Source organism: Caretta caretta, chromosome 4 (genome assembly GCF_965140235.1).
Source record: "Caretta caretta isolate rCarCar2 chromosome 4, rCarCar1.hap1, whole genome shotgun sequence".
Lineage (NCBI taxonomy): Eukaryota > Metazoa > Chordata > Testudines > Cheloniidae > Caretta > Caretta caretta.
The window spans coordinates 152783247-152802880 of record NC_134209.1 but is presented as its reverse complement, the minus strand read 5'-3'; the positions used below and the strand labels follow the sequence as shown (position 1 = coordinate 152802880).

Here is a 19634-nt window from a genome sequence, read left to right as displayed (position 1 = left end):
CCCGCCTGCCAGGCTCTGGCAAACAGCTCCTCTCTCCCGCCCAGAGTCCTGCTTTCAGGATAGAAATTAAGTCTCTAGCCACACAGTGGTGCGAAAAGGTCTTATCCGTTTGCCACCTGTCAATGACATTGAGGCCAGGGGGCTCCCAGACTATAAATAGTGATATCCGCCTTCTGGGGAGTCAGCGGGGGGAGCGACGCCTTCCTAAGGGATGTTCGACCTTGTCTACACTGGGACTTTCACCCCCGCCTGTGCGGCAGCCTGCGTGCACTGCTGAGTGTAGACGCTGCTTGTACTGGTGCTGTGTGATTTGCACCTGTGCAGTTTAGCCTCGTTCAAACTACCCCAGTGGCTCAAATCCCAGGGTAGACGAGGCCTGGCACCTTCCCCGCGTCCCCAGATTCACTGAGCACACATTGGACATACACACGCCCAGTAAACCAGCAGCTGCTGGTGGCTGCAGAGGTCACCGTGGTGCAGTGATCCGCCGCGGGGGCTAGCGGGTAATTGGGGCTAGCTCTCCGTGCCAGCTCGGGCCCTTGAGCAGAGTGTGCCAGGCAGGCAGGGGTCCCAGCCTTGGCTCTTCTCTCACCAGTGTGGGCAGCCCACACATTTCACACCCTTCTCCTACAGGGGCTTGTACGGGCCATGTAACGGGGCGGCTTGTTAATCTCTGGGCTCTCAGCAGCTGATGCCCCCGGGGCTCAGCGCTGGGCAGCTCCGAGAATGGCAAAGGGTAGGGAGTCCTAGGGCGGCGAGGGTGGCCAGCAGCTGAAAGCACTGCTCTCTGGGGAGAGACTGCAAACTTGCCCTGTCTAGCTGGGCTCCGTGCACACGGACAGGAGAGCCGCTGGGTGACGACTGAAACAGCCACCGGAGCTGTTACGAGAGGCTGTGTGGAGCTGTGGGGTGAGCTCAGGATGCCTGGGTTCTAACCCTGTCTCTGCCACTGGCTCACTGCATGGCCTTGGGCGAACTGCACCTCCTCCGGAACCGGGGGATGCTGACGCTGAACTATCTCCCCGGGGTTCGTCCGTGAGAGCAGTGTGACTGGATGAGGGGGAAACCCCTGGGAGGAGGGGAGGTGTTGGGGCCTGCTGGGGCGATGAGCAATGATGGAGCAAAGGGAGATCCAGGATCCCCGCCGGGGCATTCGGCTGCGGGACAGCCGCCCCAGCCCAGGGGCACAAACCCCAGCACTCTTGATGTTTAACCCAGGACAGGACAAACTGCAGGGAGCCGCCCAGCAGATGGCATGCAGACGGTGATGCCCCAAAACCCCGGGCTGGGGGGCAGGCTCGCGCTCCCCGCTGTACCGAGGGGGCCCAGGGAGGGGCAGTGCCTTGTGGACCGTGTGCTCTGTTGGCCCCGGGAGCCCCCTCTGAGGTGTGCTCTGTCCTGTGTTTGTCCAGGTCCGCCGGGGCATTAAAGGGGTCGTTCGGGACAAGGACACCGAGCAGGGCATTGCGGACGCCATCGTTTCTGTGGACGGCATCAACCACGACGTCAGAACAGGTATTGTAAGCACCACAGGACGATCGACCCGGCCTGTTAGTCTCAGTGACGCCCCTCGGGCTGCGGCTGGAGCAGAATACGGCCTCTGGGCTGCGGGGGCAGAGGGACGTGGGGCGGTGGGTGGTGCCACCCCAGCTGTATGTCACTGGGAGACCAGTGAGCCGGGCAGTGCTAGGCTCTACTGGACAGCTGTGGGGAGACATTCGGGGAGCAGGTCCGGGGAGGCGGGTCCATAGCCTGCATTAGGGGAGCAGCCCCGGGAGCAGGCGTCTGCATAACCTGCGCTCGTACAAGGTGGTACTCTAGCCCTTCTAGTGGCCGGACCAGCCAGCGGTCTGTGGGTGAAGTCCTCACTCCATGGAATCAGTGGCAAAGCTCCCCTGACTTCAGTAGGGCCAGGGATTCCTGCTCCGAGTGCGCTGCTGGCTTTGAGCTGGCGGAGCTGGGTCGAGGCTCATGCCTTCAGAGACGCAGGTCCTGGGGTCAGTCCCACTGATGACCCACCCAGGGATGTCCCTGTGATGGGTTCGGTCTCAGAGACCCTCTTGGGACTGTCACCTAAAGTGCTGGAATAACCTCTGAGCCAGTTTTCCCTGCCAGCTTGGGACTCCAGAACCCTGCCTTGTTGAGCCAGATGCACTAGCCTGCTGCAACCCAGACCCAGCTCTGGTCCATGCCCCCAAAGCTGCAGACTTTAACCAAAACCTGCTCAGCAGGTCACCTGTCTCCAGGACCCGGACACTCAGTTCCCAGTGGGATCCAAACCCCAAATAAATCCATTTTATAAAGCTTATACATGATAAACTCATAAATTGTCCACCCTCTATAACACTGATAGAGAGATATACACAGCTGTTTGCTCCCCCAGGTATTAATCACTTACTCTGGGTTCATTAGTAAACAAAAGTGATTTTATTAAGTATAAAAAGTGGGATTTATGTGGTTTCAAGTAATAACCGACAGAACAAAGTAAATTACCAAGCAAAATAAATCAAAACACGCAAGTCTAAGCCTAATACATTTAAGAAACTGAATACAGGTAAATCTCACCCACAGAGATGTTCCAATCAGCTTCTTTCACAGGCTAAAAAAAAAGGAGGACTTGTGGCAGCTTAGAAACTAACATGAGCATGAGCTCAAATAAATTTGTTAGTCTCTAAGGTGCCACAAGTCCTCCTTTTCTTTTTGCGGATACAGACTAACACGGCTGCTACTCTGAAACCTTTCACAGGCTAGACTCCTTCCTAGTCTGGGCCCAATCCTTTCCCCTGGTACAGCCCTTGTTAGTTCCAGCTCACGTGGTAACTAGGGGATTTCTCGTGACTGTCGCCCCCTTTGTTCTGTTCCACCCCCCTTTTATACTTTGGCATAAGGCAGGAATCCTTTGTCTTTCTCGGGGTTCCCAGCTTTCCTTCTAAATGGAAAACCACCAGGTTTAAGATGGATTCCAGTATCATGTGACTTGTTTACATGTCCCATGAGACTTCATTACTCACTGGCTGGCACCCCCCCCATATACAGGAAGGCTTACAAATAAACAGAGCCATTTACAACCAATTGTTCTAGTTAATAGGAGCCATCAAGATCCTAAGCCACCATTAATGGCCCACACTTCGCATAATTACAATAGGACTTCAGAGTAATACTTCATATTTCTAGCTTCAGATACAAGAATGATGCATACCTACAAATAGGATGACCACACTTAGTAGATGATAAGCTTTGTAATAGGTTTCAGTGTGGTAGCCATGTTAGTCTGTATCAGCAAAAACGAGGAGTCCTTGTGGCCCTTAGAGACGAACAAATTTATTTGGGCAGAAGAGACTTTTTGTATGCAGCATATTCCAGTTACATCATATTTACACTTACAAACATATTTCCATAAAACCTATGGAGTGCAGTGTCACAGTCCCGATGAACTAAATCGGTGTGGGGAGCTCAGCCCAGGGGGAATGGGGGATGACCATGTCCAGTGTCGGACTGACCTAGAGCCCCAGGGTGGGAAGAAGCTGGGGGGGTGGGCTCTGGGTGGATATAAATAGCGGGAATGGGGTGAAATCAGGGAAAGGGAGATGGATGCTGACAATCATGGACCAGCCCCAGCAGTGGGAGCTGGGCCATGGGACCAGTCACCCCAGCTCCGGACAGCACTCAGGGGAGCAGCCTGGCGTTGGCCCTGGGGAGGGCAGGGCCAAGGCCTTGTCTACACAGGGCTGCTAGTCGCTGAGATGGCCCCTCTGCAGACGAGGGCTCAGCAGAGACAGGCCCTAGCAGACCCAGCCCTGACCCGGCTGACCCTCAGCCCTCCCCCTGGCCTTATTGTCACCCCCTGCAGCTTTCGACGGTGACTACTGGCGCCTGCTGAACCCGGGCGAGTATGAGGTCACCGCCGCGGCCGAAGGCTACCACCCCGTCACCAGGCCGTGCCGCGTCTCCTACGAGGACAACCCCACCCTCTGCGACTTCCGGCTCACCAAGATGCCCAAGCAGCGGCTGCGCGAGATCCTGGCCAGGGGGGGCAAGATCCCCAAGGACCTGATCCTGCGGCTCCGGCAGCTGCGGCTCCGCATGCTGAGGGCCCAGCGCCAGGCCCAGTGAACGGGAGGGGGATGAGGGGACTGTGTGGGGACGTAGAAGAGGGATGTGCTCTGTTCGGCTCGCGCTCCCTCCCCCACGCTCTCTAGTCTAGCGGCTTCTTGCTCCTCTGTGTTGTTTCGCTTCTGAGCTCTGGGTCTGACTCATGCACGTGAATCTGTAGCGGGGTGTGACTGCCGGCCCAGGGAGAGCGTGGTCCTGGGGGAACCAAACGCCCGCCTTCCTGCCGCCGCGCTGGCTTTGACGGGGAAAGGCGGGCACGTCACTTAGCAGTGTCCTCGTGAGGCCTGTCCCTTCCCACCCCCTGCCCTGCCCTGCCCTGCCCGCAGCGCTTGGCTCTGTTCCTTGGCGTTCCAGCCCAAGACTCTGCTGCTGAGCACCCAGCTGCACTCAGTTCAGGGGGAGGGGTGCCTGGGCGGGGTAAGAAGACAGCGGAAATCAGTGGCACAAACAAAGCTGCAGGCGTGTTCCCTAGGGCAAAGGCAGAGGACAGACACCCTGGACGGGCTTTGCCAGCAGAAGAGGACTTTGTAACACCTCAAAGAGCAGCTTTCCCCCAGGATGGTCTCAGCACGGCTGCTGTCATCTTAGCCAGACCAGGGAGACCCCTGTTTAGTGGGTCGAGCCGTTGCCTAAGGATCATGCAGGTCCCGGTCCAGCCACCCAATAGAGGCATCTGCCAACTGGTTCGGTTCCGCTCTGCCTGGCCACCACTTGGCAAATCCCCCAGGAGGAACCCTCTGGTGAAGGCTACCTGGAGGCAGCAGTAACCACAAGGCATTTGGACAGCAGGCCCCGGGGCGTGCAGAAGGAAGGGGAAGGAATGTGAGCCAGTCCTGTGAGCTGGGTTCAGACTGAGGGCCACGGCTCTCCTCTCCCGACTGCCATGGACAAGGAAGGATCTTGTCCTCTCTCGACCTGCATGTGGTGAGGTCAGAAGAGGGGAAAATCACCCAAGGGAGTTCAGTCGGCTGTACTGGCTTAATTTAAACCAGTTAATCCATTTCTTTGGGGGATTACTGACACCTGGGTGGTAGTTGCTGGGCTAACAAAGCAATTGGCTTGGTAGTTGAGGGGATAGACGGCTGCGTGGATATATCTGCTGTTAGCCGACAAAAGCGTTCTGTTATGCAGTGTAAGGGAGGAATAACACACATAGTGAAAGGGGAACGGACTGGGGTGTGTTTGTGGTCGAGATCAAGAAACAGGCCAGGCAGTGCGGTGTACTGGGTAGCAAGGGAGGCTCCCTGTGGCGATCCCCAAGAGCAGTGTTTGGCCCCCTGAAATGCCCGAAGTGGTGTCTATGCAAGTCTCCCGGAGCGTGAGCAGGCAGCTGCCACTGATTCCTCGAAACATGCAGAGAGTCTGCATCTGAGACTACAGGCGGGCCCTAAAAATAGCTCCTGGCTCACAATGGGCATGACACAAGCAGGACTTCGATTGCCTGGCACAGGGTCTGGCTGGGCAGGAATCCAGGGCAAACATACATCAGTCAGTCAGTACCAACCATGGCAAGGTGTGCGCTGGCTGGACTCCCAGATCCCTTGGGTGCAGTCCGGGATAACCTTGTTCCTCCCCATTGGTAATGACAGCACAGTTCCCAAGGACTCTCGAGGCTGTTTTCTTCCCTGTAGATAGCCAGCACCTGCTGGTTTGGCGTGCCATCGTCTGACTTCACCGGACCATGGGAGACATCTGGGGGAGCCAATTCCTGGCCAGAGGGGTGGCACCCTCACTGAAACCACCACCTTTGGCATCAATTGTCTCCCCGTTGGCAGTCTCCTCAGGGCCAACACAAGAGATACCAGCAGCCTTCTCAGCTGCGAGGCCCCCCTCCAGGGCAGGGCAGAAGCATGTTAAGGGGACACAGGTCAGGATTTCGTATTCACTCCAGTTTTGCCCGGGCATTACAATTAAAAGGCTGATACCAAAGGGCTAGCTGGCACCTCGTACGAGCCACGAACCAGATCCTAGGCAGAGATGATTCCACTTGGTGCAGCAAATGGTTCCTGTAGCTTCCTTTCCCCTCGGCCTCCGTTGTCAGGGGTACTTGTGTGAATGCGGTTCCGCCCCTCTGTGACTCCAGGGATGACTTCAGCCTCAAATCTTTGTTCTCCTAGAACCCCAGGTGAAGTCACACTCCTCTGCATGAGATGTTTCCTTGGCAATGGCGTGTGAGGTCACAGCCAGCGGCTGTGACTGTGCCAAACAGACGGGCTCCCAGCGTCCGCCGCATCCGCCAGGAGCTATGGGTGGGTCTCAGCCCCACTCTGGGTCAGGCCCCCAGCGAACAGAGGAGAGTGTCCCGGGATAGCTGCTACCGAGGGCGTGCAAGCATTATTCAGAGCTTCCAGCTCGTCTGCGTGTTTTCAGACAGCCCGAGGGAGGCTGCAACATCCCTGTGTGCGAGCCCAGGGCTAGTGGGCGCTTCGTTCTGCCGGCGGGACCTGGCTGGAACCTGGCGTGTAAATAGCATTGGAGCAATGGCTCGCGGCTCCGACCTAACCGGGGCGGCAGGAAAGGGACCACTGCTCGGGTGGGCACTCAGACTCAGCATGAGCAGCTGATGAGTTACAGAGACAGTGCTGGCATTCGATGTCCTTGCGAGCCAAGTGACATCCTCAGGAGCAATAAACCTTTGCTGTTTTACCTTCCAGAGCGAGTGGGCAGTGGGTTATTTTCTCTCCATTTATTGCATTATTAACTCAGCGGGGGGCAGAGCCTGGGTGTGTGCAAAGCCCCTTGCATGGGCCGCTCACAGCAGGGCTGGGGCCTGGAGCAGCGGCATGGGGCAGCCCTGTGGGGCGGGGAACGGGCAGGGGTTGGTGTGATGAAGTGGGACTGTTCTTAATGTTTCCTCTGAATAGTGTGGGGGTGCCTCAGTTTCCCCTAGGCAGTTCTTAAGTATCTAGGGGGTGGGATAAGGGTGCATGATCCTTGCAGAGCCCTAGAGGGCAGGTGTGTGCAGGGGTCTGGACACAGAGAATGGCCGACACCCTGTTTCTTGGCCACTGATGGCCTGGGCCCTTCCCCCCTGCAAGGTGAGAGCTGAAGGGTTGGAGAACAAAGGAATCCTGCAGACAGGCTGCTCCCCGAGAGGAGACTCCCCCAGAGTCCGGCCTGGCTCGGTAGGGAGCCGTTCTGGAGCCCGGCGCTGGGACAGGGGGTCACCCCCTGGGCACCCTCCCCGCCCCCCCCCCCCCGGTGACTGACATCTTTGGTGAGTAGGCCAGGCCCCTGGTTTTCGCCCCGCCCAGCTAGGGGCGGGGTTAGCCAGGGGATTATGCTCCACCCCCTGGGGATCAGAGCCCATCCCCCTTCCCCAGCGTGAGGCCATGTGACAGTAGGCCCCGCCCCTCCGCGTAAGGCCCCGCCCCTCCGCCCTGTGTCCTGACCCCTCGGGCAAGGCCACGCCCCCGCGCCTGCCGCCCCCTCCTCGCCCAGCGCCACGCTAGCCGCCTATTGGCTGGCGAGAGTATGTGGGCGTGTCCTCAGAAGGAGCGCGTCCAATGAACAACGGCTCCGGGCGGCGTCACGCGGGTGCTCTGGGTGTCCCCGGAAGTGGCGTTGCCGAGCGAAGGCGCGCGGGGCGGGCGGTGAGTGGGGCCGGGCCGAGGCGCGAGTGGAGGCGGGGGCTGGGGGGGGGCTGGAGGGAAGGGTGCGGGGTGGAGGGTTGTAGGAGGGGGCCGAGGCGTGGGGGGTGCACGGGGGGGGCTGAGGTGCGGGGACTGGGGGTGCATGGGGGGAGGCGGGGATTGGGGGGGTCGGGGAGAGGCGGGATTGGGGGTGCATGGGGGGGCCGGGTAGAAGCAGGGGGGGCCGAGGCGTGGGGGGAGGTGGGGGTTGGGGGTGCGTGGGGGGCTGGAGGGAAGGGTTGTAGGAGGGGGCCGAGGCATGGGGGGGCTGGGTGGAGGCGGGGGTGCCGAGGCGTGGGGGGAGGCGGGATTGGGGGTGCATGGGGGGGCCGGGTAGAAGCAGGGGGGGCCGAGGCGTGGGGGGAGGTGGGGGTTGGGGGCGCGTGGGGGGCTGGAGGGAAGGGTTGTAGGAGGGGGCCGAGGCATGGGGGGGCTGGGTGGAGGCGGGGGTGCCGAGGCGTGGGGGGAGGCAGGGATTGGGGGTGCATGGGGGGGCCGGGTGGAGGCGGGGGTGGCTGAGGTGTGGGGGGAGGCGGGGATTGGGGGTGCATGGGGGGGCTGGATAGAAGCAGGGGGGGCTGAGGCGTGGGGGGGGCCGGGGGAGGGGTGCACGGGGGGGCTGAGGCGTGAGGAGAGGCGGGGTTTGGGGGTGCGTGGGGGGGCTGGAGGGAAGGGTGCGGGGTGGAGGGTTGTAGGAGAGGGCCGAGGCATGGGGAGGGCGAGGGTTGGGGGGTGCGTGGGGGTGCCGAGGTGCGGGGATTGGGGGTGCATGGGGGGGCCGGGTGGAGGCGGGGGTGCCGAGGCGTGGGGAGAGGCGGGGATTGGGGGTCCATGGCGGGAATGGGTGGAGGCGGGGGTGCCGAGGCGTGGGGGAATGGGTGGAGGCGGGGGTGCCGAGGCGTGGGGGGAGGCAGGGATTGGGGGTGCATGGGGGGGGCCAGGTCGAGGCGGGGGGGCTGAGGTGTGGGGGGAGGCGGGGATTGGGGGTGCATGGGGGGGCCGGGTGGAGGCGGGGGTGCCGAGGCGTGGGGAGAGGCGGGGATTGGGGGTCCATGGCGGGAATGGGTGGAGGCGGGGGTGCCGAGGCGTGGGGGGAATGGGTGGAGGCGGGGGTGCCGAGGCGTGGGGGGAGGCAGGGATTGGAGGTGCATGGGGGGGGCCGGGTGGAGGCGGGGGGGCTGAGGTGTGGGGGGAGGCGGGGATTGGGGGTGCATGGGGGGGCTGGGTAGAAGCAGGGGGGGCCGAGGCGTGGGGGGGCCGGGTGGAGGGGTGCACGGGGGGGCTGAGGTGTGGGGAGAGGTGGGGTTTGGGGGTGCGCGGGGGGCTGGAGGGAAGGGTTGCAGGGTGGAGGGTTGTAGGAGGGGGCTGAGGCACTGGGGGACGAGGGTTGGGGGTTGCACGAGGGGGGCCGAGGTGCAGGGATTGGGGGTGCATGGGGGGGCTGGGTGGAGGGTTGCTGGGGAGGTGGGGGTTGCATGGGGGGGCCGGGTGGAGGTGGGGGGTGCCGAGGCACGGGGGGGCTGGGTGGAGACAGGGGTTGGGGGTGTGCGGGGGGGCTGGAGGGAAGGGTTGTAGGGGGGGCGGAGGCACGGGGGGGCTGGGTGGAGGGGTGCAAGGAGGGGCCAAGGTGTGGGGGGAGGCGGGGTGCACAGGGAGGTTTGGGGGGCTGAGGTGCGGGGGGTGCACGGAGGGGGGGCTGGGACCCGGGACTGAGGCTTCCAAACCCACTTGGGGAGAAGAGAAACATCCGCCCCCCTGCCCCGAAACCCCTCGGTCTGGAGCCGCAGTCAGCTCCCCCCAGTCACAGGGGCCCCCTGGGGCACATTGCCCGTAGCGCCGCCTGCCCTGCCCACCTCCCCCTGCGCACCCCCCTTCGTGGGCGAGCGGTGCCTGGCAGCGACTGCCCCCTTGGTGCAGCGGGTGCCCTTCAGCCAGTGGCTCACCCCAGCTGGGGTCCTGATCCCAGGATGCTGCAGGCTCCTGTAATGTCCTGTCCTGGGGCTTGAGGTGTCCCGCAGCTCCAGGGGCTTGGCAGGGCCTGCGGGTGCCCAGGTTCCCATCACGGGGTGTGACCATATCACGTTGCTGGGGCGCTGCCAACAGCCAGCCCTGACCCACGCTGGGACCCCGCGTGGAGCCGCCTTTCAGTGTGGGGGCGACTCTCCCCACAGCCGCAAAGGCAGCAGAGTTGCAGATGGTGGCGATGTTGCGCGTGTGCGCTCTGAGCCACTGGGGACGGCATTGCCAACTCTGGGGGTGCGTGTTCCCTGCGCTCCTGCCCCTCGGCAGTACAGCGGGCGACAGCCCAGCAGCTAATCGCTCCGGGGCTAAATTCATTCTCTCTTCTGTAGCGCACACAAGCATGCCAGGCGCTGCACAGAAAATGGGCAACGGTTCCTGGGCTGAAGAGCGGCCCAGCTGAGGCGCTGAGCCAGGGCTGGGGTCAGCTTTGCAGACCCTTGTGGGTCTGACTGAGGTCACTGGACCTCTGCATCGGTTCATGGGTCTGATTGGGGCCTAAATGCTGTGGGATCCTTCCCTTTCAATTGTAACCGCTTCCTTAATATTGCATTAGCAAGGGGGCTGCTTATTTGCATTTAACTGCTTTTTTTTAACAAGGTGGGGAAAGAGAGCAATTAACTGATCCCCGTTAGAATAAGATGCTCACTGAGGTGAGTAAATGAAGTTTCAGGGCAGGCGGGATTGGCACATGGGTGCTGAGCACCCTGGAGATCTTCTGGTCAATTAAATGTGCCGCACAGGGTGCAGCTCCATACAGCTTCTCCCGAGCATGTGGAGATTATTTTGAATCTTCTGTATTTTTGAATCTCAGCTGATTTTTCCCAGCCTGAGTTGTGGCTGTACTCCAGAATGAACCCCTGTTATGTGCCAAGTGTCAGAGTCCAGCTCTTGCTTATCTGGGTGGAAAATCACTGTCGGCTTTGTACAGTGTGAGGGAAGGAATGTGTGTTCAGCGGAAGCAGCGCTGCTGAAACTTTCCAACACTCCCCCTCTTGGCTGAGCTCAGGCGTGGAGACCCCGAGGAAGTCAGTCACGTGTGAGTGAAATCCAGAGGTAGGGGGTTTCTTTCTTGGGGAGGTCTTGCAACCTTAACTGTGATACTTGCAAACTCCCATCATAAGGACAGGTTTCAGAGTAACAGCCGTGTTAGTCTGTATTCGCAAAAAGAAAAGGAGGACTTGTGGCACCTTAGAGACTAACCAATTTATTTGAGCGTAAGCTTTCGTGAGCTACAGCTCACTTCATTGGATGCATGCTGTGGAAAGTATAGAAGATCTTTTATACACACAAAGCATGAAAAAATGGGTGTTTACCACTACAAAAGGTTTTCTCTCCCCCCACCCCACTCTCCTGCTGGTAATAGCTTATCTAAAGTGATCACTCTCCTTACAATGTGTATGATAATCAAGTTGGGCCATTTCCAGCACGTTTTTCCACCCCCCCCCACCCCCCCCCACACACAAATCCACTCTCCTGTTGGTAATAGCTTATCTCCACAGAGACCTCCCTACCAACACTACAAAAAGAAGGATTCTAGGTGGACTCCTCCTGAAGGTCGAAACAACAGACTGGACTTCTACATAGAGTGCTTCCGCCGACGTGCACGGGCTGAATTTGTGGAAAAGCAGCATCACTTGCCCCACAACCTCAGCCATGCAGAACACAATGCCATCCACGGCCTCAGAAACAACTCTGACATCATAATCAAAAAGGCTGACAAAGGAGGTGCTGTTGTCATCATGAATAGGTCGGAATATGAACAAGAGGCTGCTCGGCAGCTCTCCAACACCACTTTCTACAAGCCATTACCCTCTGATCCCGTTAGTCTCTAAGGTGCCACAAGTACTCCTTTTCTTTTTGCAAAAGAAACTACAGCATTTGCTCAAGAAACTCCCTGAAAAAGCACAACAAATCCACACAGACACACCCCTGGAACCCCTACCTGGGGTATTCTATCTACTACCCAAGATCCATAAACCTGGAAATCCTGGGCGCCCCATCATCTCAGGCATTGGCACCCTGACAGCAGGATTGTCTGGCTATGTGGACTCCCTCCTCAGGCCCTACGCTACCAGCGCTACCAGCTACCTTCGAGACACCACTGACTTCCTGAGGAAACTACAATCCATCGGTGATCTTCCTGAAAACACCATCCTGGCCACTATGGATGTAGAAGCCCTCTACACCAACATTCCACACAAAGATGGACTACAAGCCATCAAGAACACTATCCCCGGTAATGTCACGGCTAACCTGGAGGCTGAACTTTGTGACTTTGTCCTCACCCATAACTATTTCACATTTAGGGACAATGTATACCTTCAAATCAGCGGCACTGCTATGGGTACCCGCATGGCCCCACAGTATGCCAACATTTTTATGGCTGACTTAGAACAACGCTTCCTTGGCTCTCGTCCCCTAATGCCCCTACTCTACTTGCGCTATATTGATGACATCTTCATCATCTGGACCCATGGAAAAGAAACCCTTGAGGAATTCCACCATGATTTCAACAATTTCCATCCCACCTTCAACCTCAGCCTGGTCCAGTCTACACAAGAGATCCACTTCCTGGACACTACAGTGCTAATAAACGATGGTCACATAAACACCACCCTATACCGGAAACCTACTGACCGCTATTCCTACCTACATGCCTCCAGCTTTCACCCTGACCACACCACACAATCCATCGTCTACAGCCAAGCTCTGTGATACAACCACATTTGCTCCAACCCCTCAGACAGAGACAAACACCTACAAGATCTCTATCAAGCATTCTTACAACTACAATACCCACCTGTGGAAGTGAAGAAACAGATTGATAGAGCCAGAAGAGTTCCCAGAAGTCACCTACTACAGGACAGGCCTAACAAAGAAAATAACAGAACGCCACGAGCTGTCACCTTCAGCCCCCAACTAAAACCCCTCCAGCGCGTTATTAAGGATCTACAACCTATCCTGAAGGACGACCCAACACTCTCACAAATCTTAGGAGACAAGCCCCCTCCAGGTTGCCCCCCTTGCCTACAGACAGCCCCCCAACCTGAAGCAAATACTCACCAACAACCACATACCACACAACAGAGCCACTAACCCAGGAACCTATCCTTGCAACAAAGCCCGTTGCCAACTGTGCCCACATATCTATTCAGGGGACACCATCACAGGGCCTAATAACATCAGCCACACGATTAGAGGCTCGTTCACCTGCACATCCACCAATGTGATCTATGCCATCATGTGCCAGCAATGCCCCTCTGCCATGTACATTGGTCAAACTGGACAGTCTCTACGTAAAAGAAAAAATGGACACAAATCAGATGTCAAGAATTATAACATTCATAAACCAGTCGGAGAACACTTCAATCTCTCTGGTCACGTGATTACAGACATGAAAGTTGCAATATTACAACAAAAAAACTTCAAAACCAGACTCCAGTGAGAGACTGCTGAATTGGAATTCATTTGCAAATTGGATACAATTAACTTAGGCTTGAATAGAGACTGGGAGTGGCTAAGTCATTATGCAAGGTAACCTATTTCCCCTTGTTTTTTCCTGCCCCCCTCCCTCCCCCACGTTCTTGTTAAACCCTGGGTTTGTGCTGGAAATGGCCCACCTTGATTATCATACACATCGTAAGGAGAGTGATCACTTTAGATAAGCTATTACCAGCAGAAGAGTGGGGTGGGGGGAGAGATTGTAGTAAACACCCATTTTTTTATGCTTTGTGTGTATAAAAGATCTTCTGCAGTTTCCACAGTATGCATCCAATGAAAGCTTATGCTCAAAAAAGTTGGTTAGTCTCTAAGGTGCCACAAGTCCTCCTTTTCTTTTTCCCATCATAAGAATGCAGGTTTGAGCCTGGCTTATGTTCTGTTTTTAGGCATTAATAGAGCACTGGTCGCTGCCCCACCTAGGCCCCTGCAGTGGGGATGGAGCTCTAGCTGATCAGGTGGGGGTTTGTTTTGCTGTGATGGGAGGGAAGGAGCCTTCTGGAATCTCTCCCTTCCCTTCTCCCCTCCCCAGGCTTCTTCTCCCCTCCCCAGGCTTTGTTCTCTGGCTCTGTGTTGTGGCTGTACTCTCCCTCTCTCCCAAGGTGACCCAACCTGCTCTGTCCTGAACCTCTCCCAGAGGGCAGCTGTCACTCGAACCATGGGAGCTGCTAATATAAACTTCATTTCACCTGCAGCACATTCAGCCCTGGGGCAAACCTAGAGAGCAAAGGATGACCTCAGGTCTTGGAGACTGTGGATCCCCATTGGGATCACACTGCCTGTAGCCCACCTGGGTGTTCTGGATTAGGAAGCTTTAGTCCAGGGGTAGTCAATAGGCAGATCGCTCATTGGCCTATCTCCCCCCGCCCTGGAGATCACTGTCCCCCACTCTTTCTGGGGGCAGAGTGAGAGTTTGTGTCTTGTCACTTTCAGGGAATTTCTTTCTGTATCAGGGTCATGCTGTGTCTGTTTTGCCCCCAGCCCCATGTGAGAGGGGGGGAACTGTAGCTCCAATCCATTGCCTTTCCCAGCTCAGATACCAGTCAGGGGCAAAACCGGTAAAACTAAAAGCTATTCCGTTACTGGTAGCACAGAAACCTGCCCCCAGTGAGAGCTTCATCTTGCACCAGTCATGTCCATGGGAGTTTTTCCATTGACTTTAAAGGGAGACGGATCAGAGTAGGGTGCTGTGAAACGTTCTGTTTTGACAGGACTGTGACCACATCTGAATAAATGGTGGCAGATCAGATTTGATGCAGTTAGCTTAGATGATTTGGATCTTGTGCCTGGAGTTGGGATGAGCCTGGGATTTAATAGATATGTAGCAGATAAAATAATGTCCTAAAGGAAAATAAAATAGAAATATAATAAATAACAGGGAACAATAAAGGAAAACATTTGAACTGGTAGAAAGTTTTTTGAGCAAAGGTTTTTAATTGAAAAGTGAGCTTCTCTGGAAAGTGAAAAAAGTGAAAGTTGATTTTTTTCAACTTTGTGATTTTTTTTTTCAAAATGTTATAAACATTAATAATGGGGTTATGAAAAATGTTTGAGAACCCCAGTTTTCATTACATGAAAATATTAATGTGCTGTGTTTTGATTTTAAAACAATCACAAAAATAGCAAGAAATTGTTCGATTTCAGAGCTGGTAAAGTGGAGACAACTTCTGTTTTTTTTCACCAGTTTTGTTTTTAAATTGTCAACCAACTCTTGATCAAATAAAGTAGCAAAAAACCCAAATAAAATAATAATGTGGAAATAATATAATAAAATTACAATAAAAAGAATAATGGAGTATAATCGTGATACAATAATATCACGCAAAGTATATTAAATAAAGGCCTGATCCTAAATATGCTTATTGCCTCGGGCCCCAATCCTGCAAATACTTCTGCACATGCTTAACTTTACTGTCATGAAATCAAGGGGACTTCGTGGTCGTAAAGTTGAGCACAAAAGTGTTTGTAAAATTGGGTGCTAATTTAATAATATTGGCCGTAATCCTGCAAAGATGAAAGCATATGCTTTGTTTATACGCTCTGAATAGTCCCATTGCTTCAGGGAAGCTACCCCCAGTGTGTAAAGTTGATCACACGTGTGCATCTTAGCAGCATGAGGGCTGTTGTCTATCCTAGCTCCCCTTTCTTCAGAAAGACCTAGCTTCACCGTTCTCTCAACTGCATTTCTCCCCACGCCCCTTCTTCAGCCCTTTGAAGCCTTGTCCTGTGACGGTAGCAGAGGAGCACACCAGTTGGTAGTTGTGATCAGGAGTGTCAATGTCATCAAGAACTGACCATATCCCACCATGTACAGCATACTACCAGGTTGAATGTATTCCCTCCAGATTGACCAGACAAAATCCCTCACCGTACAGTACTTTGACCCCGACGGGTTGGGTTTTATTTTTCATGTAATGCTCTAAAACTCAAGCCATAGCCCCGGGCTGTATTACACAGCCCTGAATGTGTTTGTTGAACAGGGGCGCTCGCAGTGTGGAACGGGTTTCTCTGGAGTCTGGACCTTGCCTAGACCATGACCAAGAAATATGGACCATGACACGCATGAATTGCCGACCCCTGCTGTAGTGTGTGCGAACGTCGGCAGGGACGCGGGCTGCTGTGGGGGCTGAAAAGGAGGCTGCGGACTGGGCTGGAGCCGAGCCGGTGTCCTGTGTCCCTGTCTCTGCTCTCTTGCCTTCTGCCACTGTCTCTTTCTCTTTGACCCGTTCACCTCAACTCTGCCTCCGCTTCCCCATCTGTGAGGCGGAGCAATCGTTCCCTGCCTCTGAGGTTGTGGGGCACTCGGGCGCTGTGCTGATGGGTGTCAGAGGGAAGCCTGGAAGTAGGCAGTGCAGTGATATGGCACCGGACTGGGAATCGCCCCCAGGGATCTCATCCTGCTCCTGACTCTGACCTGAAGTGTGACCTTGAATGAGTCACTTCCCAGCCTTGGGTCTCTTTCCCCCCTGCCCTGAGTCTGTTTAGACTGTCGGCACTTTGGGACTCTCGTAATGTAGGTCCATGCACAGCGTTTAACAGTGTGAGGCCCTGATGATTTCAGATGGGGCACTAGGAGCTACCAGGATGCTACCAATAAATAGTTACACCCACTAATGCTCGCAGCCCCTCTGAGGGAGAGGTGAGTACACGAACCTTTCTTCTAGATGGGGAAACTGAGGCACGAGAGAGTGGAAATCATAGAATATCAGGGTTGGACGGGACCCCTGAAGGTCATCTAGTCCAACCCCCTGCTCGAAGCAGGACCAATTCCCAGTTAAATCATCCCAGCCAGGGCTTTGTCAAGCCTGACCTTAAAAACCTCTAAGGAAGGAGATTCTACCACCTCCCTAGGTAACGCATTCCAGTGTTTCACCACCCTCTTAGTGAAAAAGTTTTTCCTAATATCCAATCTAAACCTCCCCCACTGCAACTTGAGACCATTACTCCTCGTTCTGTCATCTGCTACCATTGAGAACAGTCTAGAGCCATCCTCTTTGGAACCCCCTTTCAGGTAGTTGAAAGCAGCTATCAAATCCCCCCTCATTCTTCTCTTCTGCAGGCTAAACAATCCCAGCTCCCTCAGCCTCTCCTCATAACTCATGTGTTCCAGTCCCCTAATCATTTTTGTTGCCCTCCGCTGGACTCTTTCCAATTTTTCCACATCCTTCTTGTAGTGTGGGGCCCAAAACTGGACACAGTACTCCGGGTGAGGCCTCACCAATGTCGAATAGAGGGGAACAGATCACGTCCCTCGATCTGCTCGCTATGCCCCTACTTATACATCCCAAAATGCAATTGGCCTTCTTGGCAACAAGGGCACACTGCTGACTCATATCCAGCTTCTCGTCCACTATCACCCCTAGGTCCTTTTCCGCAGAACTGCTGCCTAGCCATTTGGTCCCCAGTCTGTAGCGGTGCATTGGATTCTTCCATCCTAAGTGCAGGACCCTGCACTTATCCTTATTGAACCTCATCAGATTTCTTTTGGCCCAATCCTCCAATTTGTCTAGGTCCTTCTGTATCCTATCCCTCCCCTCCAGCGTATCTACCACTCCTCCCAGTTTAGTATCATCCGCAAATTTGCTGAGAGTGCAATCCACACCATCCTCCAGATCATTTATGAAGATATTGAACAAAACTGGCCCCAGGACCGACCCTTGGGACACTCCACTTGATACCGGCTGCCAACTAGACATGGAGCCATTGATCACTACCCATTGAGACCGACGATCTAGCCAGCTTTCTACCCACCTTATAGTGCATTCATCCAGCCCATACTTCCTTAACTTGCTGACAAGAATACTGTGGGAGACCGTGTCAAAAGCTTTGCTAAAGTCAAGAAACAATACATCCACTGCTTTCCCTTCATCCACAGAACCAGTAATCTCATCATAAAAGGCGATTAGATTAGTCAGGCATGACCTTCCCTTGGTGAATCCATGCTGGCTGTTCCTGATCACTTTCCTCTCATGCAAGTGCATCAGGATTGATTCTTTGAGGACCTGCTCCATGATTTTTCCAGGGACTGAGGTGAGGCTGGCTGGCCTGTAGTTCCCAGGATCCTCCTCCTTCCCTTTTTTAAAGATTGGCATTTTTTAAATGACTTGCCTGAGGCCAGAGAGGGAGCTCATGGCCTGCAGACCTGTGCTCATTGCACTGCTACAGCTCTGCTGACCCATGGCCTGTTGCTCTCTGCCTTGTGCTGAGCTTCTCTCCCCTCTCTCTCCAGGGCGCCATGGTGGACTATCGGATCCGCGAGTACAGAGACGAGGACTACGAGGCGGTGCGCGAGATGTTTGCCACTGGGATGAGCGAGTATGTCCCCGCCCTGTGTGTGCATGTGCTAAAGCAGCCCTGGGTGATCCTGGTACTGGCCTGCACCTTCTGTGTCCTGCTCACCAGCTCCAAGTCCCTCCTGCTGCCCATCCTGGCCGTCACACTGCTACTGGCTATGGGGCGGCAGCTGCTCGGCTACTTCTGGACCATGTATATTGAGCACTGCTTAAAGGAGGACCTGCTGGACATCAGGACGACCTACATGGGTAGCAAGGGCTCCTGCTTCTGGGTGGCAGAAGCAGATGAGTGTGTGGTGGGCACCGTGGCTGCCAGGCCGTCTGACCATCAGAAGGGGGAGCTGATGCTGAAGCGGATGTCGGTGCGGAAGGACTACCGGGGGCTGGGCATCGCCAAGGCACTGTGCCAGGCGGTGATCTGCTTCGCCCAACAGCGGGGCTGCAGCGCCGTGGTGCTGAACACCCTGATGGTGCAGGACGAGGCCCGCCTGATGTACGAGCGCGTGGGCTTTGAGAAGTACCGTGACGATGTGCTGCCAACCGTCTACGGGAGACTGGCCAACGTCACCATCTCCAAGTACAGGTACGGCGTCCCCCAGAGGAGCTGACGTGGTAGCAGACTCCGCGCTGCTGCCGAGGGCTGGAACCAGTATCTCCTCCTCTTCCCTTGCCCCGGAGCATACAGGGTGCAGAGGGTGAGATGCAGCTGGCTGGTCACCTTGCGAAGCGCTGGCCTGAACGAAGTGGTGTCTCGCTCTTACTGTCCTATGCTACCGATATCTGATTGCTCTGTGCAGTGGGGAAGAGCCAACCGGATCCGCTTTGGGCCTGTTGCTGGCCGCCTTCTTGAGGCTCAGACGGTGTGTTTTCCAGGGAGCTGGCCTGACGGACCCCACTGACATTGTCCCGCTGCCCCCAGCCTTGTCTGCATCAAGGGCTGGGAGCTGGGTGGCTGGAGCTGGGCCAGGTGCATTTGAGGCCTTTTCAGTATATTGCCTTGATGCAGCAGCTCAGACGGTTCCTCAGGTTGAGCACGGTGGGCTCTGTGTAGTCTGCGTGCACAGGAAACTCAGCGGGGAGGTTTCCATGCCCATCACAGGGATGGGATGAGACTGAGGGGTGGGTCTTGGTGAGATGCTGGTAAATCACTGGTTCAAACCCGGGTCACATGGGTGAATTCAATGCCATTCCCACGTGCTTTGCATTCTTTCAGTGGCCTTTGAAGAGAGTGAGTGGTCTCAGGGTGGCGGTGGGATGTCTGGCCCCATTACACCTGGATCCAACTGGATGGGGTGTCGTTGTCAGCGTCAGAAGCGCTAGACTGAGTGGACCGTGGGGACTGAAATCCCCTCCTGTTTGGAGGAACCTCTTTGTAAGCAAAACCTGTCTCCATCCCTGTCCATCCAGCCCTTCTTCCCAGCATCTAGAAATCTGAATAGGCCTTTGTGTCGTTCTCCCCAGCAGGCTGGTGTCCCTCCGTCCGTCGCTCAGCTGAGCGTGCTGCTCTGGGCCAGCGCTGCGTTGCTTTGCTGTTGGTGTTGTGGAACTTTGGTGAATAAAGAAATTGCTAGATCGC

The 19634-nt window shown here is 55.8% G+C and overlaps 2 protein-coding genes across 3 annotated transcripts in view; both read left to right on the top strand.

Moving 5' to 3' along the window:
- Nucleotides 1–6764, top strand: part of CPXM1 (carboxypeptidase X, M14 family member 1) — a 48192-nt gene extending 41428 nt beyond the window's left edge. The window contains exons 13-14 of the mRNA XM_048846494.2: nt 1413–1515; nt 3851–6764. Coding sequence (XP_048702451.1) covers nt 1413–1515; nt 3851–4113 — 366 coding nt within the window. The 3' untranslated portion in view covers nt 4114–6764. The remainder of the gene's footprint in view (nt 1–1412; nt 1516–3850) is intronic.
- Nucleotides 6765–7641: 877 nt separating this feature from the next.
- On the top strand, nt 7642–19634 carry LOC125635184 (putative N-acetyltransferase camello). Of its 2 annotated transcripts, none has more exons than XM_075128191.1 (2): nt 7642–7706; nt 17995–19634. In XM_075128191.1, exon 2 carries the CDS (start codon nt 18001–18003, stop codon nt 18664–18666), a length of 666 nt encoding a protein of 221 aa, XP_074984292.1. In that variant the 5' UTR covers nt 7642–7706; nt 17995–18000; the 3' UTR covers nt 18667–19634. The 2 variants fall into 2 exon arrangements, with proteins under 2 accessions (XP_074984292.1, XP_074984291.1); XM_075128190.1 differs by lacking the exon at nt 7642–7706 and adding an exon at nt 17657–17795.

What these genes read in the sequence shown, in the direction of transcription:
- LOC125635184 (XM_075128190.1), top strand. Translation starts at nt 17,775, where the DNA reads ATGATTTTTCCAGGGACTGAG. An exon ending in TGATTTTTCCAGGGACTGAG is followed by an intron (nt 17,796 to 17,994) that starts GTGAGGCTGGCT and finishes CTCTCTCTCCAG; the next exon opens with GGCGCCATGGTGGACTATCG.